This window comes from Abramis brama (genome assembly GCF_963993115.1).
Source record: "Abramis brama genome assembly, chromosome: 3".
In the NCBI taxonomy this organism is placed as follows: Eukaryota; Metazoa; Chordata; class Actinopteri; order Cypriniformes; family Leuciscidae; genus Abramis; species Abramis brama.
In genome coordinates, this window is record NC_139965.1 from 38,029,905 (window position 1) to 38,056,616 (window position 26,712).

Below are 26,712 nucleotides of genomic sequence, written 5' to 3' on the forward strand. Positions count from 1 at the left end.
TAAATTGTTTCCAAAATATGAAAGCTCATTAATATAAGACATGTGCAAATGCAGACAACAAATATGTGGAGAATGGTTTGTAAAAGAATCAAGGGTCAGAAGAAAGTGTTGGAATCCAACTCTCCATCTGTCATTAAAAACACATTTTCATTTCATGCTCTGAGAGTTATGGACTTGTAGAGCCTTTTATGACCAGTTTCTCCAGAGACTGCTTAACTATAATGCAGGGTCAAATCTTAACTGAATAATGAGGAATATCGAACCAGCACCCCTTTTTATTAATTGCTTTGTTAAATTTCACTGTGAACTTTTATTACTCTATTTGGTGTTAAAATCTATAAAAGATCTTTGATTCTTGTTTAAAAAAACTAAATTATGAAATTTTATTTAAAATATTCTAACACAAAGTATTAAAAAACATAACAGATTATTAATAAAGTCTTGATTGCATTTCCTAATAAAAACATGAGAACTCTAGCAATGCAAATTAATAACTGCATGCTTCAGTGTTATAATGAGAGTTCGAGTAATGTTTTAAGTTAACTCAAAAGTCACATTTCAGTGTAGAACATTATTACACTGTGCCCTGGGAGACGGTCCAAACGCTCCCTCTGCTGCCAGTGTGGAAAAACAACACCGTGCGTTCCAGTGCACATTAATTATGCATCCTCATATTCAGAGCACATGAACCTAATTCAGTGAGAAAACAAGCATGCATTATTGATCGTTACGGTTCCAGGCAGCAAGACACGCGGCAGGGTAATCTACTACAATTCTGTTTTATTTCAATCTTTAAAACAATAATGAATAATATAAAAGGGCTGTACATGAGAACATAGAAACATGCCATCATTGCCTTCTTTAAATATGTTTTACATATTTGTCAGCATAAACCAAAGCCTCAAAGCACACACAAATGTGCCCCAAGTTACATTTCCAGACTTCTCATTATAAGAGGGCAAAATGGGACCAAACAGGATCGTTTCTAAGTTCTACTCAGAACACAGGCAGTGATATCACAAATTTGAATACAAGTTCAGATAAGGGCCAAATATAGCGTCATGAAAAATTATCCTACGCAACATCTGCAACAACAGCTGTCGAATCGAACATTTCCATGACTGCATAAAGAGAGGAGACAGAGTGACCAGACAAAACACTTTAAACAAGTACTCCCTTTGGTAAGAATAGTCAAAGTGTTTTCTTAAACATCCCAGCATTAGCCTCCTCCACTACGCGGATAAGGAAGCCTAAAAGCTGAACTACGTAACAGTGAAGGTTGTCTGAATATAAACAGTCAGGCATATATATATACACATTGTATTTACATTACAAGAGCTTTTGTGACTCTACTTGTTCTGGTGTTCCTGATTGACACGTTGTGGCTGGTATCTTGGATGTCTATTAATTAACAGTAATACCTTCATTAATGGTGCTGTAATTAACCAGTGAAAAGAGACCTTAATTACATTTCATGTATATTGCGAACAATAGACTAGGGAAATTCACATCATCATTCCTGGTTTAGCTGCGTAGCCCCAAGCACAGAGGCTTTTAAAAAAAAACTGAGTCAAGATTTTATGTCATTGTCAGACATTTTCTCTCATTTTTTGAACATGTATGTGGTTTAAGTGAACCACAAAAGACAAAAGATTGCTAATAAACTGCTATTCACCTTGAGGAGATGAAAAATAAAAAAACATACAAACGGGCATGGATTTGACCTGTATTTGTAAACCATCCTTTTCACAAAAAGCCTCTCAAAAAGACAAAAGTGATTCTTATTGTTGTGAGAATCGAACGAATGTCTGACTAGAGCTGCAGCATTTGCAAGAAGTGTTTTCTTGCCCTCATGATTAAAGGACAATAACAAACTGGGTATTAAGCCCGGGGTGGGGGGGGACAGGGGACTCCAATCTAAAAATTTAAAAAGGTAAAAATAAAAACAGAATCTGAGCAATCTTCAAAGAACTCAATGGCAGTCCGATTTTAATTTCAGTGCTACTTCAGTCATCATAAAAACAACATAAAAAGGAGGAAAAAGCCCCCCCACGTCTTGAAAACTTCAGCTTTACAATGTAGTGCCATAGGTGACTTTATATTTGTTGATGTTCTGGAAGTGGACGATCTTGGGTTCACAGACCGTTCTGCAGGGCAGTAGCCCCTCCCGGCCCTCTCCCATCAGCCACTTGTGCGTGGCGGCTGCCATGTCGCTGGTCACGTGATCTTTCCGCCACCTGTCCAGCCACACCTGAAAGCGCTGATGCAGACGAGTGCTTACTCGCTGGTGAGACTGAAAACCATTGAGATAAACAGAAATCAAATCACTGTAAAACATCTCAAAACAAATTCCTTCATCACATTGATTCTTAATCGTAATTACATTTCTAATAAATAGGAAAAAAACAAAACAAGATGTGAATTGAAATCATATTTTCCTCTCAATAAGAACATACAGAATTAGAATCCTTAACATTCTGGAACCACAACATTTATTGGGATAGTCCACCCAAAAATTATAATTGTGTCACAATTTACTTCTTGTTCCAAACCTGTAAGACCTTCTTCTGTGGATTAGAAAAGATATTTTGAGGACTGTTGGTAACCAAACAGTTTCAGTTCCCATTGACTTTCATTGTTATTCAAGTCAATGGGAACCAAAACTGTATGGTTACCATAATTCTTCAAAATATCTGCTTTTATGCTCCCATACCGGTTTGGAACGACATGAGGTGGAGTAAATAATGCAAGAATTGTCATTTTTGGGTGGACTATCCTTTAAAATATCAACACTCCCAGATTCTGTTCATACAAATAATACTTTTAATATTATAAGATAATTACAGAGGAAATTTCTCATTCAATAGGGGGGCCCTCAAGTCAAAAAAGCTTGAGAAGCACTGCTCTATCATCTATATACCTGATGCGCTCTCAGCTGCGCAGTGCGTCGGTACATGTAGTCCTCCGACTTGAAGACGTACACCATCTTGTAGGAGTTGAGCTTAAACATGCACTCCATCTTCGAGTCCTCGCCACCCTCGGAGGATTTCTTGGCCGTTTCTTTGACCTCTCTCATCTGCACCTCTTGACCTCTCTGGCACTTCCGGATTCGCCTTAGATTCCTTAAAAAAAGAAACGGGCACATCGTTTCATTTTCAAGAAACTTTCTTTAGTACAAATCCTATCAAACATGTTAAAGCTCAGTATCTGACAGCTTAAGGAGAGGAAGATCCTAATCTAAAAGAGAAATTATGCACCAATGCAACTGTCTACAGTGCACCTTGGTCTTAATAGATATGATAAAATATCAACAGATACGATTATTTCCATTGAAAACTCATATCCATGGCAAATTCATATTGATCAAGTGCCAAATCAAGGTTTTGGGTGGATAAAAAAAAAAAAAAAAAAATCAAAAAAAAAAAAAAAACGGACAGTTAATTTCCTTGCTTCAATTAAAGACTAAAATTAGAAGTGTACTTACCAAAGGTTACAGATGTGAATGGGCATAGAAACCATGACTCTTATTTTGAATTCAGGACTTCACTTAAAGAAACTAGCCAATCGTCACAAAAAAAGAAACCAGGTAGGGAATTAGGTTAAATAGCCAGGATATGGGTTGACATTGTGCATTATGCATTGCATGACCATGCACTAGAAATGTTTGTTGCATTACTTTTCTTAGCAAAAACAGTGGTGCAATGTAAGCTACACAACCTCACACTGCACATAAACAGAAAAGAAATGAGTCAATCAATCAAAATAATAATAATAATAATAATAATAATTTGATTGTCTGTTTTTGGATGGAGACATCAAGAGCATCTCTCCAGCACTGCACATTAAACATGCATAAAAAAAAGAAGAAAAAGAACAAGCAAATCAATCATCCTTCCCATGCTAGAGCTCAAACGTCTGTTGGAAAGAAATACACGCACATTTGAGGATAAAATCCAGACCAGATTTTTATTGACAAGCCCCTCTCTGAAATACAGCCGTGTTTGTGTCAGACCATGGTGAGTTTAATTTCGAGTCACAGCACTACTTTGTAAACTGACAACCCCAATCGAACTCAAGAGAGAATCATCTCTGAGATCTCAGCATACAAGGTCTACTCACTCAAATCTTTGACTATAAAAACATTTACACACAAGAATGAAATCAAGTTACATACAGAAATATATCTGTGAATAGAATTACACAAACAGACCACAGCACACTTTATATGAGAAAGCAAAGACGTTTTCTGAAACCCAAGGGTGGGCTATTTTAAAAAGATTATGAAAATCTATTCAAAGGAAAAAAGTACAGATCAGAACAGAGCGCTCAGGCTCATCTTATCTAAATGCACAGTCTTCAGTCTCTCCCAAAGAAAATGATGACTCAACCGAACCCTGTTAAGAGCAGGCATTTAAAAACATCTTCCATTTTCTCAGATGAAAAACATATTAAAATAAAATGAAATTTTCCACCTCATTAAACGTGTTATAAAGGCTCAACCGCTATTGTGCCCTAAAATAAAAAAAGGGTGCACACAATTTTAGATGACACCTCTGCACACATTCCCCACAAACACACCATACTTACAATTCATAAATAAGCATAAAATAACCAATATGACTGTATTGTGGCCACATCTGAGCAGAGATAAACAACCTAACAATGAGTTTTCATTAAATAAATTCTCAGTAAAGTGCGAATGCAAGCAGGCAGAGAGCTCATGTGTGTTTGGGTAGAAAAAAAAACAAAAAAAAACAAAACAAAATGCCAGGCTATTACAAACAGGCAGCACTTGTACAGTGTAACTCCCAGACATTTTCCCAAGACTACCGTAAGCATTCCTGGGATGTTCCTGTCTTGAGTTGATGCTTGATGGGAAGGGGGCAAGTGTAAAGGACTCATGGCTCTAAAGATGGGTGTACTTGGCTGAGCCTCACCTGGGTAGAAACACAGGCTTCTGGGACAGGTGCTCTCGCAGTTCTGGAGAGGCCGAGCTGGTGTTCAGATATCGCTCCACGTAGTCGGGCCAGCGCTGAAACACACACAGACATTCAAGGTTACTCTTACAGGATAAAGAGTCACTGTTAATAGCTGAATACATAAATAACCGGCAGGATATCCCCTCTGCGTGACAATTCTGTGTGTTGTTTTTCATTACTCATTTCTATGAACGAACCTCATGTATTATGCAAACACTTCATGTATTTCACATCTGAATGTTTTCTCTCTTTGTTGGAGCACAAACCCAAAACTGACATATCCAATGTAAAAAGAGCTGAATTAAAATCAAATCAAAATACTAGTGACATTATGTAAAATAAAATAAAATAAAAATAAAAATATTGGTAAACCTTTATTTTACAGTCATGTTCCCCATGTACATACTATGTACTTACTATAATTATTGCAGTAACTGGGTAATAACTATAGGTACTAACCCTAAAACCTAACCCATGTAGTTACCATATCAGTACTATCTTAGGTAAGAACAAGTACTTTAAAATAGAGTAACCAAAACATTAAATAAGTACACATTACATATATTTATAACACTTTAATAACTAAACATTTGAATAAGTGGTTACAATATAAATAACAGAAACTTTTTTTTATTAACAAAGTCCACCAATTTAAATTATTTTACAATATAATTTTACAATAAATATTTTTTTAACATTATGTACAAGTGAATTAAACAGTATACAGTGCTTCTTTGTCTTTCTCTCTCACACACACACACACGCGTTTACTTAGCTATCTAAATGGGGACATTCCATAGGCATAATGGTTTTTATACTGTACAAACAGTCCCCTTACACTAACCCTACCCATCACAGAAAACTTTCTGCATTTTTACATAAAAAAAAAAAAAAAAAAACACTTCAAGTTTTGGTCACTTCTGGGTACAAATGTGTCCCCAAAATATAGTTAAGTAGGCACACACACACACACACACACACACACACACACACACACACACACACACACACACACACACACACACACACACACACACACACACACACACACACACACACACACACACACACACACACACACACACGGTGGCTCAGGCTGCACCTCCAGACTGATGGGCTTCAGAACATAGAAAAGTCCTGGAGGAACTGTGGGACCTGATGCAGAAGCAGATGTACTTTGACAACCTATTTCTGCAAGGGCCACAATGAGTGTCCCCTAGAATACTGTGTGGGTCATTCATGTTGGCAATCTGCTGAGGGCCAGAATAGTTCAACACCACTGACTTATTTCATGTAAAACTTCACAGCATCCAATTCATTAGGGTCCACTGTCTGTCACCATCCCTACCATCTCTGTAGGCTCTATGGAAGGATCAGTAGTTCCCACATATCCCTCCATTCATCAAACAGCACCTTGTTGTTTCTGATCCAGTGGATACTGCCACAGAGTGTGTTCCTTAGCAACATGTTCAGCTGTTCGGGACAAACTTATCCTGTCTCCCGAACATTGCCACAAGCCTGAATGAATTTATGAAGGAACTCCCTGAAGAGTGAGAGGCTGGTGTATGAGTTGCCAACAAAAAGCTTGTAGTCAGTGACCAACAATTTTTCATCCACAAGAGCTGTAACGAAGTAATAACTCAAATGGTCTGTGCTGAAAAAGACGTCTCCTCTCAAATCCCAAGCACAAATAAGAATCTGCCAGGAAACATTTTTTTAGTCACCTTTGTGGGTTAATTTTTTCAGATGCTGGATGAAGTACAGCTCTGGAACATTCATTCATCAACCGCAATAATCTGTAACACATGAAGAGGTCTTGCAGGGATCCGTCCATTCCTCACAGTGTCCAATTTCATATGATATGGAGACTAAGGACGGACAGAAATTTTGTGTAGGCCATGATTTGTGCCAGAAATAGTGATGGAGCAGAACTGGCTCATTTAAATAACAGCAAAATCTTGCCATGGCATGTCCTTTCTTTCTGGTATTAGAGCCATTTAGACAGTGTCCGAAAACTCTGCCCCAGTTGTTCGTACAGTTCAGAAACCAATATCTGGTTCATATCCATTGTCACCTCTCTTCTGAGGTGCAACAGGAAAGAGCAAGAAGGAAATGGCACCATTTTTTTTACTTGCTTCCCCTCAACACCTCATGCAGCAGCAGGCGGCACAGATGTACCAGATGTTGTTGGAAACAGCGATGCAGCAGAAATGGCGAAATCTGTTCCTCTGAAAGATGGATCTCAGCCTTCAGGAGACGAGTCATCTGAAGGCCTATTGCACAGCACAGAATGTAAAGGAATAGCACAAGTACCAAGTTTACTAACAACTACATTGGTAGCAAGTTATCATGACTGGTCTGTCACACCTCTAATAGTCTTAGCCTAAAGAACCTTTCAGAACTTGATGTGTTCTTGCATTTCGCTGTGCTATTTTTTTTTACTCTTTAATTGTTGGTTTATAAAAACATGCATCAGGGACAACTTTGGCTGTGAAGCAACTTTTCGCCGCTGTGAGCGTTAGCCAAGTCTTAGAAATGTACCTCAGTATCCACAGGTCCATCCGAGTTCTCTTCCTCTGTGTCCAACAGCTCCACAGCCAGCTGCACAGTCCCCTTAGACTTCTGGAACAGTAACTGTAATACATATATATATATATAAATATAAAGCATGTGTAGCTGACTATAATAATTATATATGCAGCCTATATGATCTCTCATAAATTGAGAGACAATATGAAATCTTTGCACTTTTACAAACTCATTTGTACAAACTATTGAAAGATTCAAAGCCAGTTATAAGATGCAGTTTTTCTTATACATTCACATAAGTTTTAACCTAAAATGTTGAGAAAGAAATACATTATGAGCTCTTTAGATGCATATCTATATACACAGGGCTCCAGAATAACATTTGAGAGCAGTAGCACCGGTGCCACTAAGTTCTACAGATGGTGGCGCCAGCACCTGATTTGGTAGAAGTTAATTTAATCATAAAATGACTATTGTTTTGCATTAATAAGTGCAGTTACTAATAATATTATATGTTTGATTATTGGAAATTTGACAGTAAAGCACTGAGCTTGAATTGAGATGCAGATATAATTGATTTGTCTTTTATTAAGCCAACAAGTGCTCCTCTGCCAACATCTTCTGGTTATACTGTAAGAAATGATTCTCTGGTCATGTAGATTTGAATTAATGTTTTTGGTTAAAATGTATTCAATATAATTGTGTTTTTGATTTTGAGGCAAATATTTAATTAAATTTCAAATAAAAATGTCTGGAATAAAATCTACCCATTGTAGTTAAATAAAACTTAAGCATTATATTTATCTAATCCCAAATGGAGAGAATATTGAGTGAATTCAAATTAATGTAATCAGGAAAATTTTAATTGAAAAGCACTTCCTGTCAAAGTGCGCTTCTTTTTTTTTTTAAATGCAGCAGGCTACCTAGCCACAAGACATCTGAAGAGAGTAGGCTATAGACAGTGTATGTTCGTCTTCTTCCACATTGGAAAATCTTCTTCTCATCTTGCAAAATTTAACTGGTTGACTAAGGTAAGAAAACTTCTTTTGTTATCACTGGGCTAGTAAGAAGAACGCATGTAGTGGTATATTACAATATAAAATGAGTTATCACAGAAAAAGAGACACAGCAGCAACACAAAGTTGGCTTCTGTTGGAAGGTAGTAGTGTGATTTTGTTGCACTATAATATGAACACAGCATTATACATTTTGGAAGAATTCATGTATCGAAGTCAAACTTTTATTTTGAAGGATGTGGGTTAGCATTTCCACTATCATGGTTCCTAGGTCCTTTGCGTGTTAATATCATATGAGTATGTTTTTATGAAATTGCGTAAATAAGTACATTAGGTTTAATTTTAAGGTTCCATAAAGAGAGATATTTGGGGTTATCGCTGGAAGAGCATCTTATATTTCAGACGGCACTTGACGCACTTCCGTTGGCTTTACTTCCCGTGTGTGGAGCTCGTCTTCCCGAGGCAGGTAACGTAACTTCTCTCTGTTGTTTCACTGTTTTGTTGCAACTTGCAAATGTGAAGGTAACTTAGCTAAATCCATGTGAAGTCAGTCTATTAACAGTGTTATGTTTTAGAGCCGCAATTTTATTTCTTTTCATGCATAAATCTGTTAATTTTAGTGTGGTAATGTCCATCCATAGCGGCTAGCACTTAAGTTAGTTAGCTAATGTAACTTTAGCAGGAGGGGAGGACGCTTAACATGGCACAAACTCTCTCATTTTACAGCTAAACCATACACTAAAGTTTCTGAAAACATTTTAGTAATCTTTTATTAAATAAAATCTAATAAAATAGATTTATAAGCTATGAAAACAATAATGAATGTATTTTCTAGTAATGTGATATGCTTGCAATATATTTCTGACAGTTTTATACTAAGACAATAACAATTTCATGCTGCAGGACACTGAGAACTTGGAGGAACTTGAACAGGTCATAATGGCCATTACTGTGACCCCAAAGCCTGGAGCTTCTACAAGCAACAGCCCAAAGAACATTGGGATCGTCATAGAGGGCGTGGAAGTCATCACAGGACTTGGAGATATTGCAAGGGCTTGCTCTGTCCTCCTTGGCTTGACCTACGCGCTGAATCTCGATTATCCCAGACAGCTGAAGTACACCTTTGAGGTGTTCCAAAAACTTTTCTTGGAACTGGATGATTCAAAGCTTTCAAACAAAGTCCAGTCCCTCAAGAGCAAACTTCAGGCTTGAAATGAGACTGTATTGCAGTGCAGACTTTTGTGCTACACAATGTCCATCTTCTACAGAGCTTGAGAATTGCACATTTGAAAGTGCTATGTTTGTAAGTTGGCACTGATTTGTCCCACGAATGTCGTGACATTTCAATTGTTGTAAGTTCAAAGTACAAATATATTTTACTCTGTTCAATTTGCACTTTTATGATTTATGTTTTGGCGCATGCCATTATGGAGTATTTTTCTTTAAGATCTTTATTGCTCTTTTTTTTTTAAATAGTTGAAGTCAGCATTTTGTCCTTTTCAAAGTTCTGGCTTGAAATGCGTGAGCAAACTTCTGGCTTGAAAATGAGACTGTAGTTGCAGTGTACATGTTTTGCTACACAATGTTTAGCTTCTACAGAGCTTGGGAATTGCACATCTGAAAGTGCTATGTTTGTAAGTTAGCACTGATTTGTACTCTTATCCCACGAATGTCAGTGAGATTTCTAGTTCAAAGTACGAAATGTTTCAAATTACACTTTTCTGCTTTTGTTTTGGTACATGCACCTCTGGAGGATTTTTCTTTAAGATCATTATTGACCCAATTTAGTGGCTAAGTGAGGTGAGAAAGCATGGAAACAGGTTTATGGACACATCACCATTCTGTAATATGGCATTTATTTTTGTTTTTACAAAATAGTTTGAAGTCAGCATTCTGTCCTTTTCAAATGTCTGGTTTGAAATGCAAGATCCAACTTCTGGCTTGAAATGAGACTGTGGTTGCAGTGTACAATGATGTGCTACAATGTGTCGAAAGCACAAAAGTGAATTGTTAATAAAATTCTTATTTGAGTATTTAAGTTCTGTACGTTCTAGGCCATTTTATTCATAAGAAAGGAATATTTAGATTTAATTCATTGCATTGATTAAATTCAAATCAATGTGCAGATTAATGTAGATGATGATTACTCAATTATGATATGTAGAATTAAATTATTTTTTATTAGTACTATTTACACATTAGGGAGTTTATCTTTTTCAAATCAACTCAATATTTTTGTTTAGGTTATAATTAATTCTGTACTGTTTTCTATTCAAATCTACTCATATTAAATGGATAACTATTAAGGGTCTCATTTAATTAATATTTACTCAATACCAAACCTTGTGAAATTTAATTAATAATAGTACTTGTAATCTGCTGCCTCATTTTTATTGAGTAGATATGGTGTATCTTTTTTTTTAATGTTTTTTATAAAAGTGTTTGTTTGCCACAAAGTTTTATTTATTTATTTATTTTTTTTCCATGGTGAATGTTGGCGATTTGTGAATTAAAAAGCCTTTTATAACTCGTTTGTTCATGGAACAATGTTTCCCCCTGTTTGATCTGATATTATTGATATTAACAGAATTCTGCGCCAAATTTAAATGCTTCTCACTAGATCTCGCTGATATGCTATTAAAGCAGCGGCGAATTCAAGCATTTTCTCACTCCAGCTTCCAGCTGTGTAGTAACGGTGTTGGGTGATCAAAGATCAGCCTGCAAGTACCTGTTCTGAGCTTGCGCTCAAACGAGTAGCGCAGTTTCGTTCCACATTCTATGCAACAGAAATGGCCGCTCTTATCAGTTGGGCAACGTGGTGGTGGGACCAGTGCGAGCTCTAACAAAACTGTTACACCAGCAGGAAAAAAGGTTGCAAAATGCGACCATTTGGTCACAGTCTGGAGCCCTGATACACAAACGAAGGTGTGGTTAAATTAAAGCAGAGGTGGTGAAAAGAGGCAGCAGATAACAGTGACTTTGAGAGATGTGGTCATTAAAACAAAAAGCAGTGATTTTTGCCGATTAAGCGTCTTTGACCGATAGCTTGATGGATGGTCAATTGGTTTGCTTGAAAAACCAACAGAAAGGTCTTATCAGCATTTCCTATACAACCATCCTTTACGGAGACTTCAACTTTGTCAGTGTCAATACAATTCTGCTAAAAACAAACAAAAAAACACTTACTTTCTACAAACACACCATAATATCCATATCTTCCCTATACTACTGATACCACTTCCACCCTTATAAATTGCTTTTCTTAAAAGTGACTGCATAAAACTACAAAAAGCCCAAAGTACACTTTAATTGACTCAGAACATTTAGTGTTTACGTAAAACCCAATGTGTAGCCTTTCAAAGTATATCCCATTTATGCACAACCACAGGCACACGACAGATTCACACTGGAAAGCATCATCCTTGTCCAGTCAGTGTATGTGCTATTTCTCTCCAGAAGTTATGAGTAATAAACATGTCTTTGTACTCTCAACGTATATGTGTATTGTTGTTGTCATCGCTAGTAGTTTATTGTTGCTTTTCGATCTCCTCCATTTCTTTTTTGACTGTGAAACAGCTGTCTGAGCCAGTGTTGTACAGTATGCGAGCTGCACATACAGAGTAAAAATGCATGTGTACACCAAGCGCTTATGTTCAGGGCTCCAGACTAACTTTTTTCACCTCCGTCCTGAAAAACAATTTGAACCGTCCTAAAGTGAATGTCAACCGTCCCAAAATAAACATGTTGTTTCTGTACTTTGTTATTACCATGTATAGTTGTTAGTCACATAGCTTAGCCCAGTTCATTCATTAGGGACCAAACAGAGATGAAGTTAGAAGCGACCAAACACCGCCACCACGTTTTCCCTATTTAAATACAGTTACACGAGTAGTTACACGACCAAGTATGGTGACACAAAATAAAACGTGGTGCTCTTCTAAGCGGGTAAAAAGGATAACTATAATGTATGGTGGAATAGCACTTGGGAGCACTTCGACTCGGCACAGTAAAAAGTCATGTTGGTTCTAATGACAGAAGTGAGAGGGAGAGAGGATTTTTCAGGCGGGACTTTTTACTGCGCCGAGTCGAAGTGCTCCCGAGTCCCAAGTGCTATTCCGCCATACATTATAGTTATCCTTTTTATCCTTTTTAGAAAAGCGGCACGTTTTATTTTGTGTCACCATACTTGGTCGTGTAACTGTATTTAAATAGGGAAAACGTGGAGGTGTTTGGTCGCTTCTAACTTCATCTCTGTTTGGTCCCTAATGAATGAACTGGGCTAAGCTAAGTGCTATCAAAGTGTCGCCGCGCGCCAGAGCGATTGAGTGCACGCACTGAGACGAGAGAGGTATGCATCAACTCGTCTTAGTTAAGGGAATAACATAGTTTAATATGAAAAAACGGTGGAGTGTTCCTTTAAGCCATGTGATAGATGTACCGCGAAACAAGTCTCCGGGTGAGTAGCCGGCCAGTGATAGTAACTATAGTAACAGCATGAGAAGACCCGCTCCGTTGTAGTCAGCACTTGGTCGGTTAATTTTGGCATTTTCTAAGTAAGTTACCCTAATAGGCTAGTAATAAATGAACACACATACAAAAATGTCTTTCGTCCTGTAGGCGTCCTGGAGAATATTTCTGTTCGTCCTAAACACATTTTCTATCGTCCCCAGGACGATATGACGCCGTTAGTCTCGAGCCCTGTATGTTGATAACCATATTTGTGTTACACCCCAAGTGAATGTGTAAAAACCAGAGTATACTTTGGGCTTTAATGATAAATCTTCTGTGGTAGTTTTATCCATACCACTCCAATTCCATTAGCAGTAAAGAAGTACACAGTGTGTCTTGGTAAAGTAGAGAGATAGTCAAACCTTAAAACAGTTCTCGTCAGACATCAGCTGCTCGGCTTTGCGCTGGTAGGATGTCTCAGCACTGCCTCTGGATGTTTGGGTGGACAGGGACCCACCAGTGGCTTTGTTGGCACACTCGCTAAGGTAAAGATCAGTCACCTGTACACAGATCTCATCGCTTACTATATGCTGCAGCTGTGGGAAAGTGAAAAAGAAAGAGAAAATAGTAAGTTGAGATGAAAATGCTCAGTGATACACTTCAAGTGAAACTGAAGAACGAACTGGTGTGAAACCAAGTTCCTTTTGGAGTGCGTTTCTAGAGTTCAGCCTGCCAAAGCAAACTTTCCAGAAAAGTTCGCTCCGACTGGCAAACACACGCGAACCACCACTGCTCTGAGGCTCTGCTTTCTTTGACGTGGACATCTCCTCTGGTTCATTTCTTCTGTTCAGTCCGTCGAGGTCATTGCAGAGCTTGTGCAAACATCCACATCGCTATGATCAGATTTCTTAACAGCCGTTTTAACACTGCTGTCATTTTTGTGGTCCGTTTATTTTGTTATTGAGAGGAAAGCACATATTTACATGTTCATCTAAACGCCGCTTCCAGTGGTGTGGGTGGCGTCGGGATGATCACTAACAGTATATCGCTGCAAAGGTAACTTCTTTTTACCCCTCAGCGATGAAAATATGAGTATGCTGTGAGTATAATGGGGCCTAAAAAGAAGGACTTATAAAGCTAAAGCCAAAATAACAATGATACAATACAAGTAATACAATAAAAAACCCTACCTGTCTCACTATACTCTGGACGAGTTTGTCCATGGTGAAGGCAATGTAGGCATGGATGGTAAACATTTCCCTCAGCTGGTCCTCGTATTGAGATGTCTCCATGTTGCCATCCAGAAGGTTTCGCACCATCTCTAAGAAGGCAGAGTAGTAGTCTTCGACATCGATGTCCACTGCAAAACAAACGAGACAATTTTATTTGATCAAAGTCAAGCAACTGCATTACCAACAAACAAATTACAGCCAATCTGTGAGTCGCTCAAGTAGTTTCCATGGTGATAGGGCCCTGAGGGGTTGCAGGCAAATCTGAGAGAAATATCATTAGCTCTAACATGTGTTAAGACCCTCGAGAGTGACTGGTGATAAAACATCCTCCTGTCTTCACAAATTCAGGAGGTCTCGCACTCGAGTTCTCAACCTTGCACGAAACATGATGATAACCAGTGTGAAAACTGAGTGAAAAAGGGAATAAATTAATTCGCAAAACGAACAGTTGTGTTCTGCTCTGTAATCTGAAACTTACTGGGTTCTTTCAAACGCAGCTGGATGGCCGGGCTGTCGTTCTTCTCTCTTTTCAATCCCAGTACGTTCCTTTCCCACTCCCTCTCTCTGGAGTCTTCCTCGATCTGTTTTTCCGCCTGCCCGTAGATCCGTAGCAGTCGGGAGCACAGGATCTGGTGCAGCCGAAGGAAGATGTACCAGTTATTGTTGACATAGAAGAGGTTGTAGGCATCGTCACAGTTACTCAGCTTCTGCTGGGTAGCTGCTGTATGGCTGAAGAGGAGCTTAGACTTTGCTGACGTCGTCCCATTGTGCTTTTTAGTCCCGTCTTCATCTGGTGCGGTCTCCTCTTCTTCCTCCTCCTCCACATCGGAAAGCTCACCACGTCGGGCGAACAGCATGTCGGGGATGAAATGGTAGATGATCTGTTTGATTTTATACTTGTCGTCTTTGTGGATGCCGGACTGCCTCTTGACATGGTGGATGATGAGAGCAGCTGCGTCTTCCAGGATCTGGCTGTCCTCGTACATGAGGTTCATGTGAGGGCCTGAGGGAGGGGCGGCATTGTCTTCAGAAGCCTGCTCCTGTCGCTAAGTGGATGAAAAGGCCATTTTTAAGCAACCCGACAACACTTAAGATGCCTTTCATTTTTGCGTATGCACATTTAGAATGTTTCTTACCTCATCATAGAGAGACTCGATTTCATTGAGCAGCGTCTTGGAGCGAAACACCTTTGTGTCATTCTGTTTGAAGTTAATACCTTGGTGATCTAAAGACTTCAGGTAATACTTCTCATTCTGTTCTCTCCAGATCTTATTGAAGCCACGCTGAGCCTCTCTCCACTCCTCTTCTTTAATTTTCAGCCTGAGAAGACAAAAAAATTCTTTGAGGAAAACCGGAAATATAAGAAATGAATAAGACAGCTCTCCCTGTTTGAAAAAAGTGCATAATGACGCTATAGAATAGTAATAACATGGTAAATTACTAAGGTACTACTAAGGCAAATTTTTCTTTTTTTTGAGCAATTTGACAAAAAATTCCAGTTGCGATACATAAACGTTTACCATCTCATATTTCTGCTGCGTGGATATCAAGAAAAGAAAAAGAAAGAAAAGAACAAAAGCCGTAATAATCACATTGAAATAACAGATCTCATTTTCAATAATGTGTTAAACAAGTTTTGCTGCCATTAATAGGAACAATAAAAGTTACTCTTTAAGGGTATGTTTTTTTAATTTTATTTTTTTATATAATTTAGAAATTTAGTTGATCAAAATGTGGAAAAAACAAGGTTCTTTGCATTCACATCCTACCTGAATTTGAAATCAATCAATCAATCAATCATAAAATCCATTTGATGGGTATGGATCAGTCTACTTTGTACTCACACTGTTATTTTTGTAGCAAGTAAGCTAACTTTATATTTATTATATCACTGTAATATAAATAATTTATTATTAATATTATCACAGTACTTAATAGTACAATTTTGTTGTACACTAGCATTACATTTCGGTCATGAATTCTTCACTTTCACAAAGCAAAACTAGGCAGACTCTAGTCTTTAGTTTGGTTTGAAACAGAAGGAAGAACTGGTAGCCAAGAAATGTTTCAAATAAAGTCAACATGGAGCACTCTGAGGTTTAATAATCAAGATTTAGATCTTAATTTGAAAAACTGTGGAGCCCTATATGGTATTGCATAATTACCACAATCATGTAATATGCTGTAAACATTATACTCCAAAGAAAAATATGGTACTACCAAGGTAAATGTTAAAATAAAACATTTAAAAAAAACAAATCTTTCCTTTTTCATGCAACAATGTATGACATTTTTATCGTTTTCATGAATTTGCTGGGAAGGAGTCAGACAATAACATTTATGCTGACCTTTTGAGTACAATAGGTACAGAGACAGCAGGGTTGGTCTTGAGCCCATCTATGATGTCTGGAGCTTTGTCACCATATATCCTCTGAATAGCTTTACGGTGGATGACCTCGGAGGAGCCTCCAATGGTGTTGTCCAGTCGGAACTTGGCTTGTTCCTCAGCAGACATGCGCGAGAGCCTCTTTTGAACAGACTCCAGGACACGGATAGTGGCGAGGTTTGTCTCCAGAACCACATCAAGCTGCATGACACATGATAGGTTTGATTAAACACCTAACTGAATATCCAATTACACTGATTTCTATGACAGTGAAGCTTTGTTTTATTGCTTACCTCAAAGCGCTCATCTTCACATCTATATATATGCTCTTCATACTGGGTCTTTTTGGAGCTGACAAAGGTTGAGTCCTCAGACCAGGATGGAAATGACACCCACGTATCATTCAACACCTGAGAAGCATTCAACATTAGCATAGCCCTTTCACAATATCACACTTTTAATGCACAATTATTGGGTTCTGCAATAATTTTATTATATCTATGAATTTGGCCAATGAATCACACTTAAAATAAGGAGTGTAGGGAGGCAGAGTTTCTAACCATAACTGTACAAAATCATACAAAAAGAACTAACTGTTAATCAGCACTTCCTGCAGACTAAAAAAAAAAACTAAAACAAAAAAACACAATGGCAAGCTAACTTATTTATTATTTAAATATCAAGATTATCATCAATACTGGTATACTGACACACCCCTACATAACTACCTGCTATTTTCCTCCAAATAGATTTATAAGTGCAGAGTAAGCCTTGAATTCAGAAACAAAACCCTTTTGTGGTGTGATGTTTGAACATACAAGTTGAAATTGTATTTGCAAACATGCGTTTACAAACACACCACAATCGAATGGTGTACTCACCTCTTTGCACAGTGGAGTCCTGCCTGTACATCTAGGCTGCTGGAAGCTCTTGGGAAGGGCTCTATAACTGGAGCCCAATCTCTTGCAGGACGCATAATCAATTTCCATTGCAATGCCTTCAGTGGCTCGCTCTTTGGGAAAGCTCTCAATATGGGCACACTCTCTGTAGCCGAGGAAGTTCTTGAACCATGTAAAAAGCTCTGGGAATTTCCTGATAACCAAAAAAAGCAAAAATGTCAGAAGAAGTCAGAATATTGATTACAATTTTAACATGTCATAATGTGAAACGAATAATCTTATTGGTTTTTAAGTTATAATTATATAATCAAATTAAACAATGGCTACATAAAATCAGTCAGCAAGTGTCTCACAGATGAAATGAATATGATTTCCACTCACCCCAAAAATGGTAAGACCAACTGCACGAGTTCAGCCCGTGAGATCACTTCTTGATTGAAGATGACCAAACAGCGTAAGAAATTGTCATAAGCCTCTGAACTCCGCAGTGCTTTCCGCACCTAAAAAGAGAGCGGAGCATTTAAGCCACATAACTCACTATAATTCTTGTAATATTTACTGTACCATCATAATGCCGTTATTTTTGTATTCCATTGTAATCAGTGCAAGACTATATTAAAAGCAATCACCTTTTCAAAAAAGAGAGATTCAGCACCAATTCCAAGTTTGCTGGCTTCAGCCATCGATTCTTTTGCCATAAACTTTTGCTTTTTCTGTTTAATAGTTAAAAAAAAGAACATGAATATTGGTTGATAATATGTATAAAAGAACAGCCATAAAGTACAGTAAAGTTTTACTCAAAGTCACCTTAACAGGGGGTGTAGTGGGCGGCCCCGCGTGTCTGCGGATCTGACAGCCATTCTGATTAAAACTCTGCTTATGGTTAGGCTGGGGTCTCTTTACCGTCCCTCCACGATCAATACGCACAGATTCAGCCTTCTCGGCTGTAGTCTTACTCAATAACTGAGGAGAAGAGAAAAAAGGCTTATGAATAATAAGTTAAATGAGCTCCATGATTTTTAGTTTTCATAATACCTACCGCTGAACTGTTTGCATCTGGCAGGAACTGGCCGAATTCTGAAAGGAGGTCCTCCTGGTTCTTGAAGAGCTGGGCCACCTGAGCATACACCTGCTGCTCCGTGAGAGTGGGTGTGTAGTTTCCCCCTGCCTCCTTAGCATTACGCTGCTCCTTCTAAACAACACACAGAACAGAAAGTTTACAGTAAGCATGCAGCATGAAGGGCTGTAAATATACATTACTGTTAAAAAGTTTGGGGTCGGTAAGCCTTTTTATTGTTTTTGTAAGAAGTCTCTTAGGCTCATTTTTGTATATTATGTCTTATGCTGTATTTTTGATCATTTATTTGCTCAAAAATACAGTAAAAAGTTATATTGTAAAATATTATTACAACTAAAACTAAATGTTCTATTTTAAAACATTTAAACTTTTAGATGATGAACTTTCAGCAGCCATTACTCAAGTTCCATCCACCTATCTTATACGCATTTTGGGATATCACAAAAAAAAATGCCCAGATGCACATAAATTAAAAAAATGTGCATAAAAAAAAAAAAATATATATATATATACTATAAGAAAAACTACAACGGAAACACATTTAACTAATAATTTCCTCGATGCACATCAAAAAAAGTCATGTGACTGCGATGGGACGGCATAACTGGACCAACCAGTAGACCGATCTCACTGCGCAGAATTTGAAATGCTGTTTTGGTCATTTTGAAATGCTTGAGCAAAGTCTGTCGTCAAAGTGGTTTGGTACAATTACCTCCCAGAACTGTTATACACGACTGCGTTCCCAAACAGCAGGCATCCGCCTCCGAAACTAAGATAACATGACCTCGTTTCTTGCTCTGAGGCGCACGTAATTTTTTTATAGGCTATACGAAAATTATTACAAAAAAGTGGCTTCTTCTATTGCAGCGCCAGTTTATCAGGAAGTGATGATTTTGTTCCCTTTCATATTTGACTCACAGCTTTGTTCGCAAATTACAAAATTCCAATTTTGCGCAGAAGTTAAATTTGCAACTTTGGATGGAAACATAGCTAGTGTCACATGTTCCTTCAGAAATCATTTTAATATGTTGATTTGCTGCTCAAAAAAAAATAAAAAGTCTTATTATTACCAATGTTAGGGTTAGTCATGCTGCTTAATATTTGTATAGAAACTGAGATAGTTTTTTCAGGGTTCTTTGGTGAATAGAAAAGAGAACAGCATATATTTGAAATATAAATCTTTTCTAACATTATAAATGTCTTTACTGTCATTTTTGATCAAATTAATACATCCTTGCTAAACTGAAATATTAATTTATTTCGCAAAGAAGAGAACAATCTTACTGAGCGCAAACTTGTGAACAGTAGTGTACTTGGTTGGTCGTACTACATTTTGAACAGCTGCTGTACAGAGCATTTTGAACTGGATATTGCCCTCAGTGCCTCAGCTCTCACCTGGTATGTGTGCAAAATTTCCAAGAAGGATTTGTAGACCTCTGGCTGGCCCTGAAATCGGTTCTTGATTTTGTTCACGTAGCTGATAGCATGGTTGAACTCTACAGGCTGGTTATTCTGTAGAGGGATTGAACCGGCAGTGCTGCTACTGATGGGAGTGTGGGACTGGGCCGAGGGCGAGCGCGGGGAGGCGTACGAGGGAATGGACGGATTAGGCTGGCTCGTTGGGGTAAGTGCAGGAGACTGCATTGGCTGCGGAACATAAAACTAAATTATACAACTTTGCAAATATACAACCCAAATGTGTTCAGAAGGTAAAATAATTCAGTTTTACCTTGCTGATCTTGGCAGGGGTTGGCTGGCTAGGGATGACCACGGCAGCAGTGCTGGTGGGAGCTGCTGGTTGGGTCTGGTGCTGTGCTGGCTGTGTTATGGGGAGGTTCTGGACTGAGATACCATGCGGGGTGATGTGGTGGATTTGGCCAGGAGTGGTCACATTAACCAGATCATTGGTCTGAACCTCAATCTTGTAGCCAGGAGGCAGGAAGGTGTTGAAGCCCATGATTAAGTCTGGATGACCTTTGAAGAGCTGGGAAACTCTGCTGATCACACCTGGTGTATCAATGCTGACAACACAAGGACAGTAGCTTTATGGTATTTGATTTGCAGTGTCCCAAGAATCAATCCAAGTGTCCAAAAACGCATGATTATAACAGTGCATAACAGTGTTAAGGATATTACTTTTTTCTAAACTTGTAACACCAAGTTCTAAAATTTAAAAACAATACATTAAATAATTTGTAGTCATGTTATTTAATAATAAAATCATTAAATTAATTGATAATTATGTATTATGCATGTATTATGTAGGAATTAAAATGTTAAAATCTCCTGTTTAGCTATATTAAATGAATGCTGACCATTCAAAAACTGAGAGCAACGATTACATACATGTAGAGTGAAAAAGCCCCATAAAATGAATAAAAACGCATAAATAAAAAAGTCCCTGATTCATTGTGATTATTTAACCATCTATAGCCATCTTAAAGGTGTGGTTCATTTTAATAGAACTGTCCTTTTTAATAGAATTGGTTCTCAGTGTGGAGTGTGAAAAGCAGCTCTAACTCAGCATTCATACACTCAGATCGAAAGCCTGACACCTATTAGCTTAAAATATTACACTTCTGCTGCCTTGCAAAGCACTAGTATTTCCTATTTGGAAATGCAAATCTATTAGGGGTGCAAACAGATCACAAAACTCACGTCATCATATTACAATTTTGGACCAGATCATTCTGCAGATCAAAAAAAAAAGAAAAGAGGGGACTAAATATAACTTTGCTTTCCATTTATTACTTAAAGAACACTTCAAGAACTTCGATGCCACAGCAAAAACTACAAGCCAAATTAATAAATTTCAAACATTATTAAAGAAAAGTGGACAATCAGTAATAAAATAAGAACAATGAAATTTCATCCTTGTTAAAGCTGTCTTTTTTTATTAACATTAATGACACAGACAGCAGGAGGTTTATTAGGCTGCTGTCACTTTAAGACCTGATGCACAGATCTAAAATAATAACACATCCAATTTGTTTCAGTTCACTTAAGACATAACTGACTGTGTTTACAGTCTGAAAATCTGAAATGCGGCTCTCTGTGTGCGCGCTTTTGAGTGTTCGTGCACAGAAACCGTGTCATGTGATTTTAAACCATTCAAGCGCAACAAGACTTAGAAACACGTGCAAATAATAAACTTTCACTGTATGATGGTTAAAGTTAATCCGCGGGCCACATGCACTCTGAACAGTGGGGTCTGGTCCGTATGGATCATGGATCAACTACGATCTGTTGCACCCCTAAAATCTATGAACAGAACGGAAACATGAAAATAATTCATCAGTTATTCAAATGTGAATTTTAGAGGAAAATGTGCAAACTTCAGAGGAAAATAACATACAATACAGAAAATAACATACAATGCAATAACATACAAACTAATCAAAAAACTCTCTTCAATGCTTGGCTTACTGGTGCAAACAATTCCTCTGTCACTGACAAAGAAAGAGGGGTCAGAGCACAAGCAACAAGGAAGTACAAAGACAGGTTAAGGGTTTCTCTCAGCAACCGAGACCGAAGATAAAGTCCCCAGGGCACTCCGCACAACTAGATCAACCCATTCGCAGTGTGAAGCTAGCCTGAACTAGAAGGGACAGATAGACAAGCCCAGAGAAGAGAAAAAATTAAACAAAAACAAAACTCACGCTGACCTTTGAGACTTGAACTCCTTCATGATATCCAGGAAGTCATTGTAGACCTGCGGCTGATTGCCAAACTGAAGTTTAACTTGATCGAGATAGGAAAGAGCATCTTCAACCTGAAATCACATAAATCTTAACTCTCCATCTAAACTAATGCAGATAATTTCCATACTCTACTAGACAGATCTCTTACCTTAAGCCTTTGAAACTGCTGTTGGCCCAGTGTTGGGGCAGGGGCTGGGGTAGCATGAGAGTGCCCCTGGCCCACAGGCTGGACAGCAGGCCCATGGTGGTGAGGCCCACTGTGCACAGCTGAACTGCTGGTGTGACCATGTCCCCCAGAACTCTGGGCCATTGACAACTGTTAGAGCAGAAGGAGAAATGGTTAATTATCATGGCTGTTTAAGTGAAGTAAAACGTCATTTCCTTTTGAAACTATGCAATGAATTTTCATTTGTATATTTTTATATAGCCCAGAAATGGCTTTAAATAAACTAAATGCGCACAGTGCTTAATCTGTCATAATTTGTCATCTTCTGCACCTTTTGATCAATGAATTTCCATGGATTTTCCAGTCAATCACAATTAATGGATTCATTATTCTCTCTCTCTCTCATATACATGCACAGTAACAAGTTTGGAAATATTACTATTTGAAAGAAGTCTCTTATGCTCTCCAAACCTGCAATTATTGATCGAAAATACAGAAATATTGAGAAATATTATTACAATTTAAAAATAATGGTTTTCTATTTGAATATACTTTCAAATATAATTGATTTCTGTGATGCAACGCTGAATTTTTGTCAGCCATTACTATATATTTTTTTTTATAACCTGTGAAACATTTTTCAGAAATCTTTGATGAATAAAAAGTTAAAAAAAGAACAGCATTTATTTAAAATAGAAATCTTTTGTAACAATATACACTACCGTTCAACAAAGTCAGTATTTTTTTTTAAATAAATTAATACTTTTATTCAGCAAGGATGTGTTGAATTGATAAGTGATAGTAAAGACTTATATTGTTAGAAAATATTTCTATTTTGAATAAATGCAGTTCTTTTTAACTTTTTATTCATCAAAGAATCCTGAAAAATGTATCAGTCTCCAAAAAAGTATTAAGCAGCACAACTGTTTCCAATATTGATAATAACTGAGTATCAAATCAGCATATTAGAATGATTTCTGAATGATCATGTGACACTGAAGACTGGAGTAATGATGCTGAAAATTCAGCTTTGCATCACAGAAATAAATTATACTTTAAAGTATATTCAAATAGAAAGTGTGTTGTTCACTTTTTAGTACCTGATAGGTCTGTGAGACAGAGTACTGCATGCTGGACGACGGCTGCATGTTATCCGGTGCAGTCTCGTAGAGGGAGGACTGGGAGGCAGAGTTGAGGACGCGGTGCTGAAAGCTGTCCACACCCCCGGGGAGCCGCCGCTGAGAGCCGATCACTGTGTCCTGATCCTCCAAGCGCCGCTTCATTATGTACTCATGCTCCTCACTGCGGCGGAATCTACAACAACAAAACAGCAAATATTAATAAAGTTGTACATACACTAGTCAAACATTTGGCACAATTCATGTATATTTTTTATCTTAACCTGATAGTTCACCCAAAAGTGAACTAGTTTGGAACAACATGAGAGTGGGTAAATTACTGAATGTTTGTTTAAACTATTCCTTTAAAAACACATGATCTAAAGAAACCAGAGGCCTGTTGCACAAAGCCAGTTTCAGTTGCTAGCCAAGTAAGTTTGAGATTAGTTTGAGCAAACTCTTGTTGTTTTGGGCTCAAGAAGGTGGATTTGTTTATAGCAGTGTTCATCACCATATTAAGTTACACTTCACGCCTAACATACTCCGAAGCAGGTTTTAGTGTGGATTAGAGATCCCAAACCAAAACTGAACCAATCAGCTGTGAGCAAAGTGACACACACATGCAATAAAGCCACTCCCCCTGAACCCCCAAATTAAAGCAGATAATAGCAAAAGAATTTTAGAGACAAAATTGCCAGTCTTTTGCTGCTAATTATTTCATATATTTAAATGATATGAATTATAATTATTATTAATGAATATAATGTATATATACTGAAGGTATATATTGAATAAAATGAATGTAATGTATAATGTTTCCATTTAAATTAATAAAAATATATTCATACAAGCTTAAATGTATAAAGCTTTTAAAATGACTAAGCTTACGTATTTTCCTTTAAGCTCTTTGTGAACCAATATAAATAATTATTTAAATTCAGTTGATTCACTTGCATTGATGTAGACATTTTCTTTTAACTGCCTTTTCAAACTTTCACTGCAGCAGCAGCGTTTATTCCTGCCTATAAAAAATGCATTTATATTCATGATATTTCATAATCTCTTAATTTTCAGGAGAGAAGTGAATTGTGCCGGCTCTCTCGCGAGAAGTGAATCAAAGTGAGTGAATCACAAACTCAAAGTTGACAAAGTTTATATTGAGTGTTGTGAGCCCAGTGAACCGGATCTAAACAACTATACATGGATTTGTATAGTTTTGTCAACTCTAAAACCTACTCTGAAACTCAGAGTTTGTTCAGCTAGCCTTATGCAACAGGCCACAGAAATCAGTTTTCTAGACAAATACATGTAGCATTACAAAACTAAAATGCATTATTTTAATAGATAAGTTGGACTGGATAGTGCAGGTAAATGAGCCAAAGTGTTCAGCAAACATCCCAGATGACACTTTATGAAGTTGGTTGAGAAAAGCCCAAAGTGTCACCATGAAGACTATAGCGTAGTTTTAATTTGTTCAATATTTTTGGCCACTACATAATTTCCAGACTTCCATGTGTGCCATTTCAGTTTCGATAACTTTACTAATATTCTAAAATGTGACAACATGAGTACACAAATAATGGCTATACACATTATTTTAGATGAACAAGTCACAAGATTGGCTTATTCATGCCTCATTACTAAAGGCGTGTCAAAACATTTTTTTTTACATTTCTGGTCTACAGATTAGTTTATGACAGGTTTGGCTGAATTATTGTACTATGCATAATAACCCGAAAGTGTTTAAATCCCACATTGTCTTGAAAAACACAACGTGTCAGCAGCCTTCTGAGAGGAGATCAACTTTATGACACCTGTCAAATGCACTCCACTGCCAAATAATGACCCTAGATGTTTGATCGACTTAGTTATAAACTGTCCATCATTTGTCGTTGCTTAGCGCAGATCGGCTAACAGATAGCACGGCATTATGGGTCTGACCTTTCGCCATTACCACATGAGACTTCAAACAATGTTACAGTTTTCTATAAACCTGTGTAGGCGGATAGTGGTGTGTAAACAGTTACACTTGTGAGGCAAACATGCTGGGGCACGTGTGTTGTTTCACTTTTATTTGAATGGCTAAACTCTCCAACGTTTCACCCAACCGTACAGTTTCTTGTCGTCCGAGTGTGTCAGGCCTGACTATATGACCCACACACTCTGCAACACACTGAAATGCACAGTACAACTTGATCGAACACACGTATTGTACATTTAAATTAGCGCGTGTGCATGTTTACTAAAGTTCTGGCAATTAAAACGCGTTTTACCAAGCCGATAAAGCTTCGTGAACCTCTATGAGGCGTTGAGCGGTAACCGCCTCTGTCCGATGCAGAGTTCAGTCCAACACAAACTGATCACACCAAAATAAAAACACGATCTGATGACTACCGCGTCGACCGAACCCAGCAAAAAACATCTAATAAATCATCAAACACCGAGAAAATGTGGTAAGGCAGCCTGGTTAGCACTCCATGTTATGAACTGTTTCTAGCTACAAATCAGGAAGTCATACTGAACGATTTCTACCGGTAAACACACAACTGTTCAATGATCAATGCAGCACCGTTATCCGGTAACGTCAATCCAGAAGACGTCAATAAGCCAGTACTGATCGCTAACAGGTCAAAGGCAGAGAATGATAGCTAGACCCTCATGATGAGCAACTGATCAACCCAGCAGAGCTTAAAACCTTATGTAGCCATTCAAGCTAAGTGCGGCTAGCTAGCGCCTCGACAAATACTCTTATATAATCGCTGCTGTGACATGCTTCACTTCAAAAGAAAATGTTGCTAACTTTGAATTTCGCATCACCCGGGTGATCCAGTGGCCATTTGGTGAGGAAAGCGGTTTAAGCGTAATTAACTAGAGTTAGCTACTTTTAGCCTGAATGAAGCACTGCGACGACGACAGCTAGCGAGCGTCCGCTAGCACGCAAGAGCCAACTCACCCCGCAACAGACGCTCCGGATGACTTCTTTCTGCTCCGCCGAGAAATCAAAACCTATAAAGCTCGGTAACAGCGCTCTCAAACGTTGATTCGTGTAAGGTTCGGATTTGAAGGGTAAATTAAAATACACGTAAGCACCATTCAGTCAAGGCGCCAGACCTCAAATTGCATGCTAGGTGGCTAATTGGCTAACATAGGAAAACAACC

The 26,712-nt window shown here is 37.9% G+C and overlaps 1 protein-coding gene across 2 annotated transcripts; it reads right to left on the reverse strand.

Moving 5' to 3' along the window:
• Nucleotides 1–760: 760 nt before the first annotated feature.
• Nucleotides 761–26,712, reverse strand: sin3ab (SIN3 transcription regulator family member Ab). Of its 2 annotated transcripts, XM_084107842.1 has the most exons (21): nucleotides 26,507–26,712; nucleotides 23,536–23,749; nucleotides 22,418–22,585; nucleotides 22,234–22,340; nucleotides 20,298–20,589; nucleotides 19,964–20,215; nucleotides 18,530–18,682; nucleotides 18,298–18,453; nucleotides 18,120–18,203; nucleotides 17,872–17,990; nucleotides 17,473–17,683; nucleotides 16,885–17,001; nucleotides 16,554–16,792; nucleotides 15,342–15,525; nucleotides 14,684–15,251; nucleotides 14,164–14,333; nucleotides 13,396–13,569; nucleotides 7,521–7,613; nucleotides 4,938–5,032; nucleotides 2,921–3,122; nucleotides 761–2,293 (listed from the first exon to the last, which is right to left on the reverse strand). In XM_084107842.1, the coding sequence occupies exons 2-21, from the start codon at nucleotides 23,716–23,718 to the stop codon at nucleotides 2,072–2,074; spliced, it is 3,789 nt and encodes a 1,262-aa protein (XP_083963968.1). In that variant the 5' UTR covers nucleotides 23,719–23,749; nucleotides 26,507–26,712; the 3' UTR covers nucleotides 761–2,071. The 2 variants fall into 2 exon arrangements, with proteins under 2 accessions (XP_083963968.1, XP_083963969.1); XM_084107843.1 differs by lacking the exons at nucleotides 761–2,293; nucleotides 2,921–3,122; nucleotides 4,938–5,032 and adding an exon at nucleotides 7,112–7,252.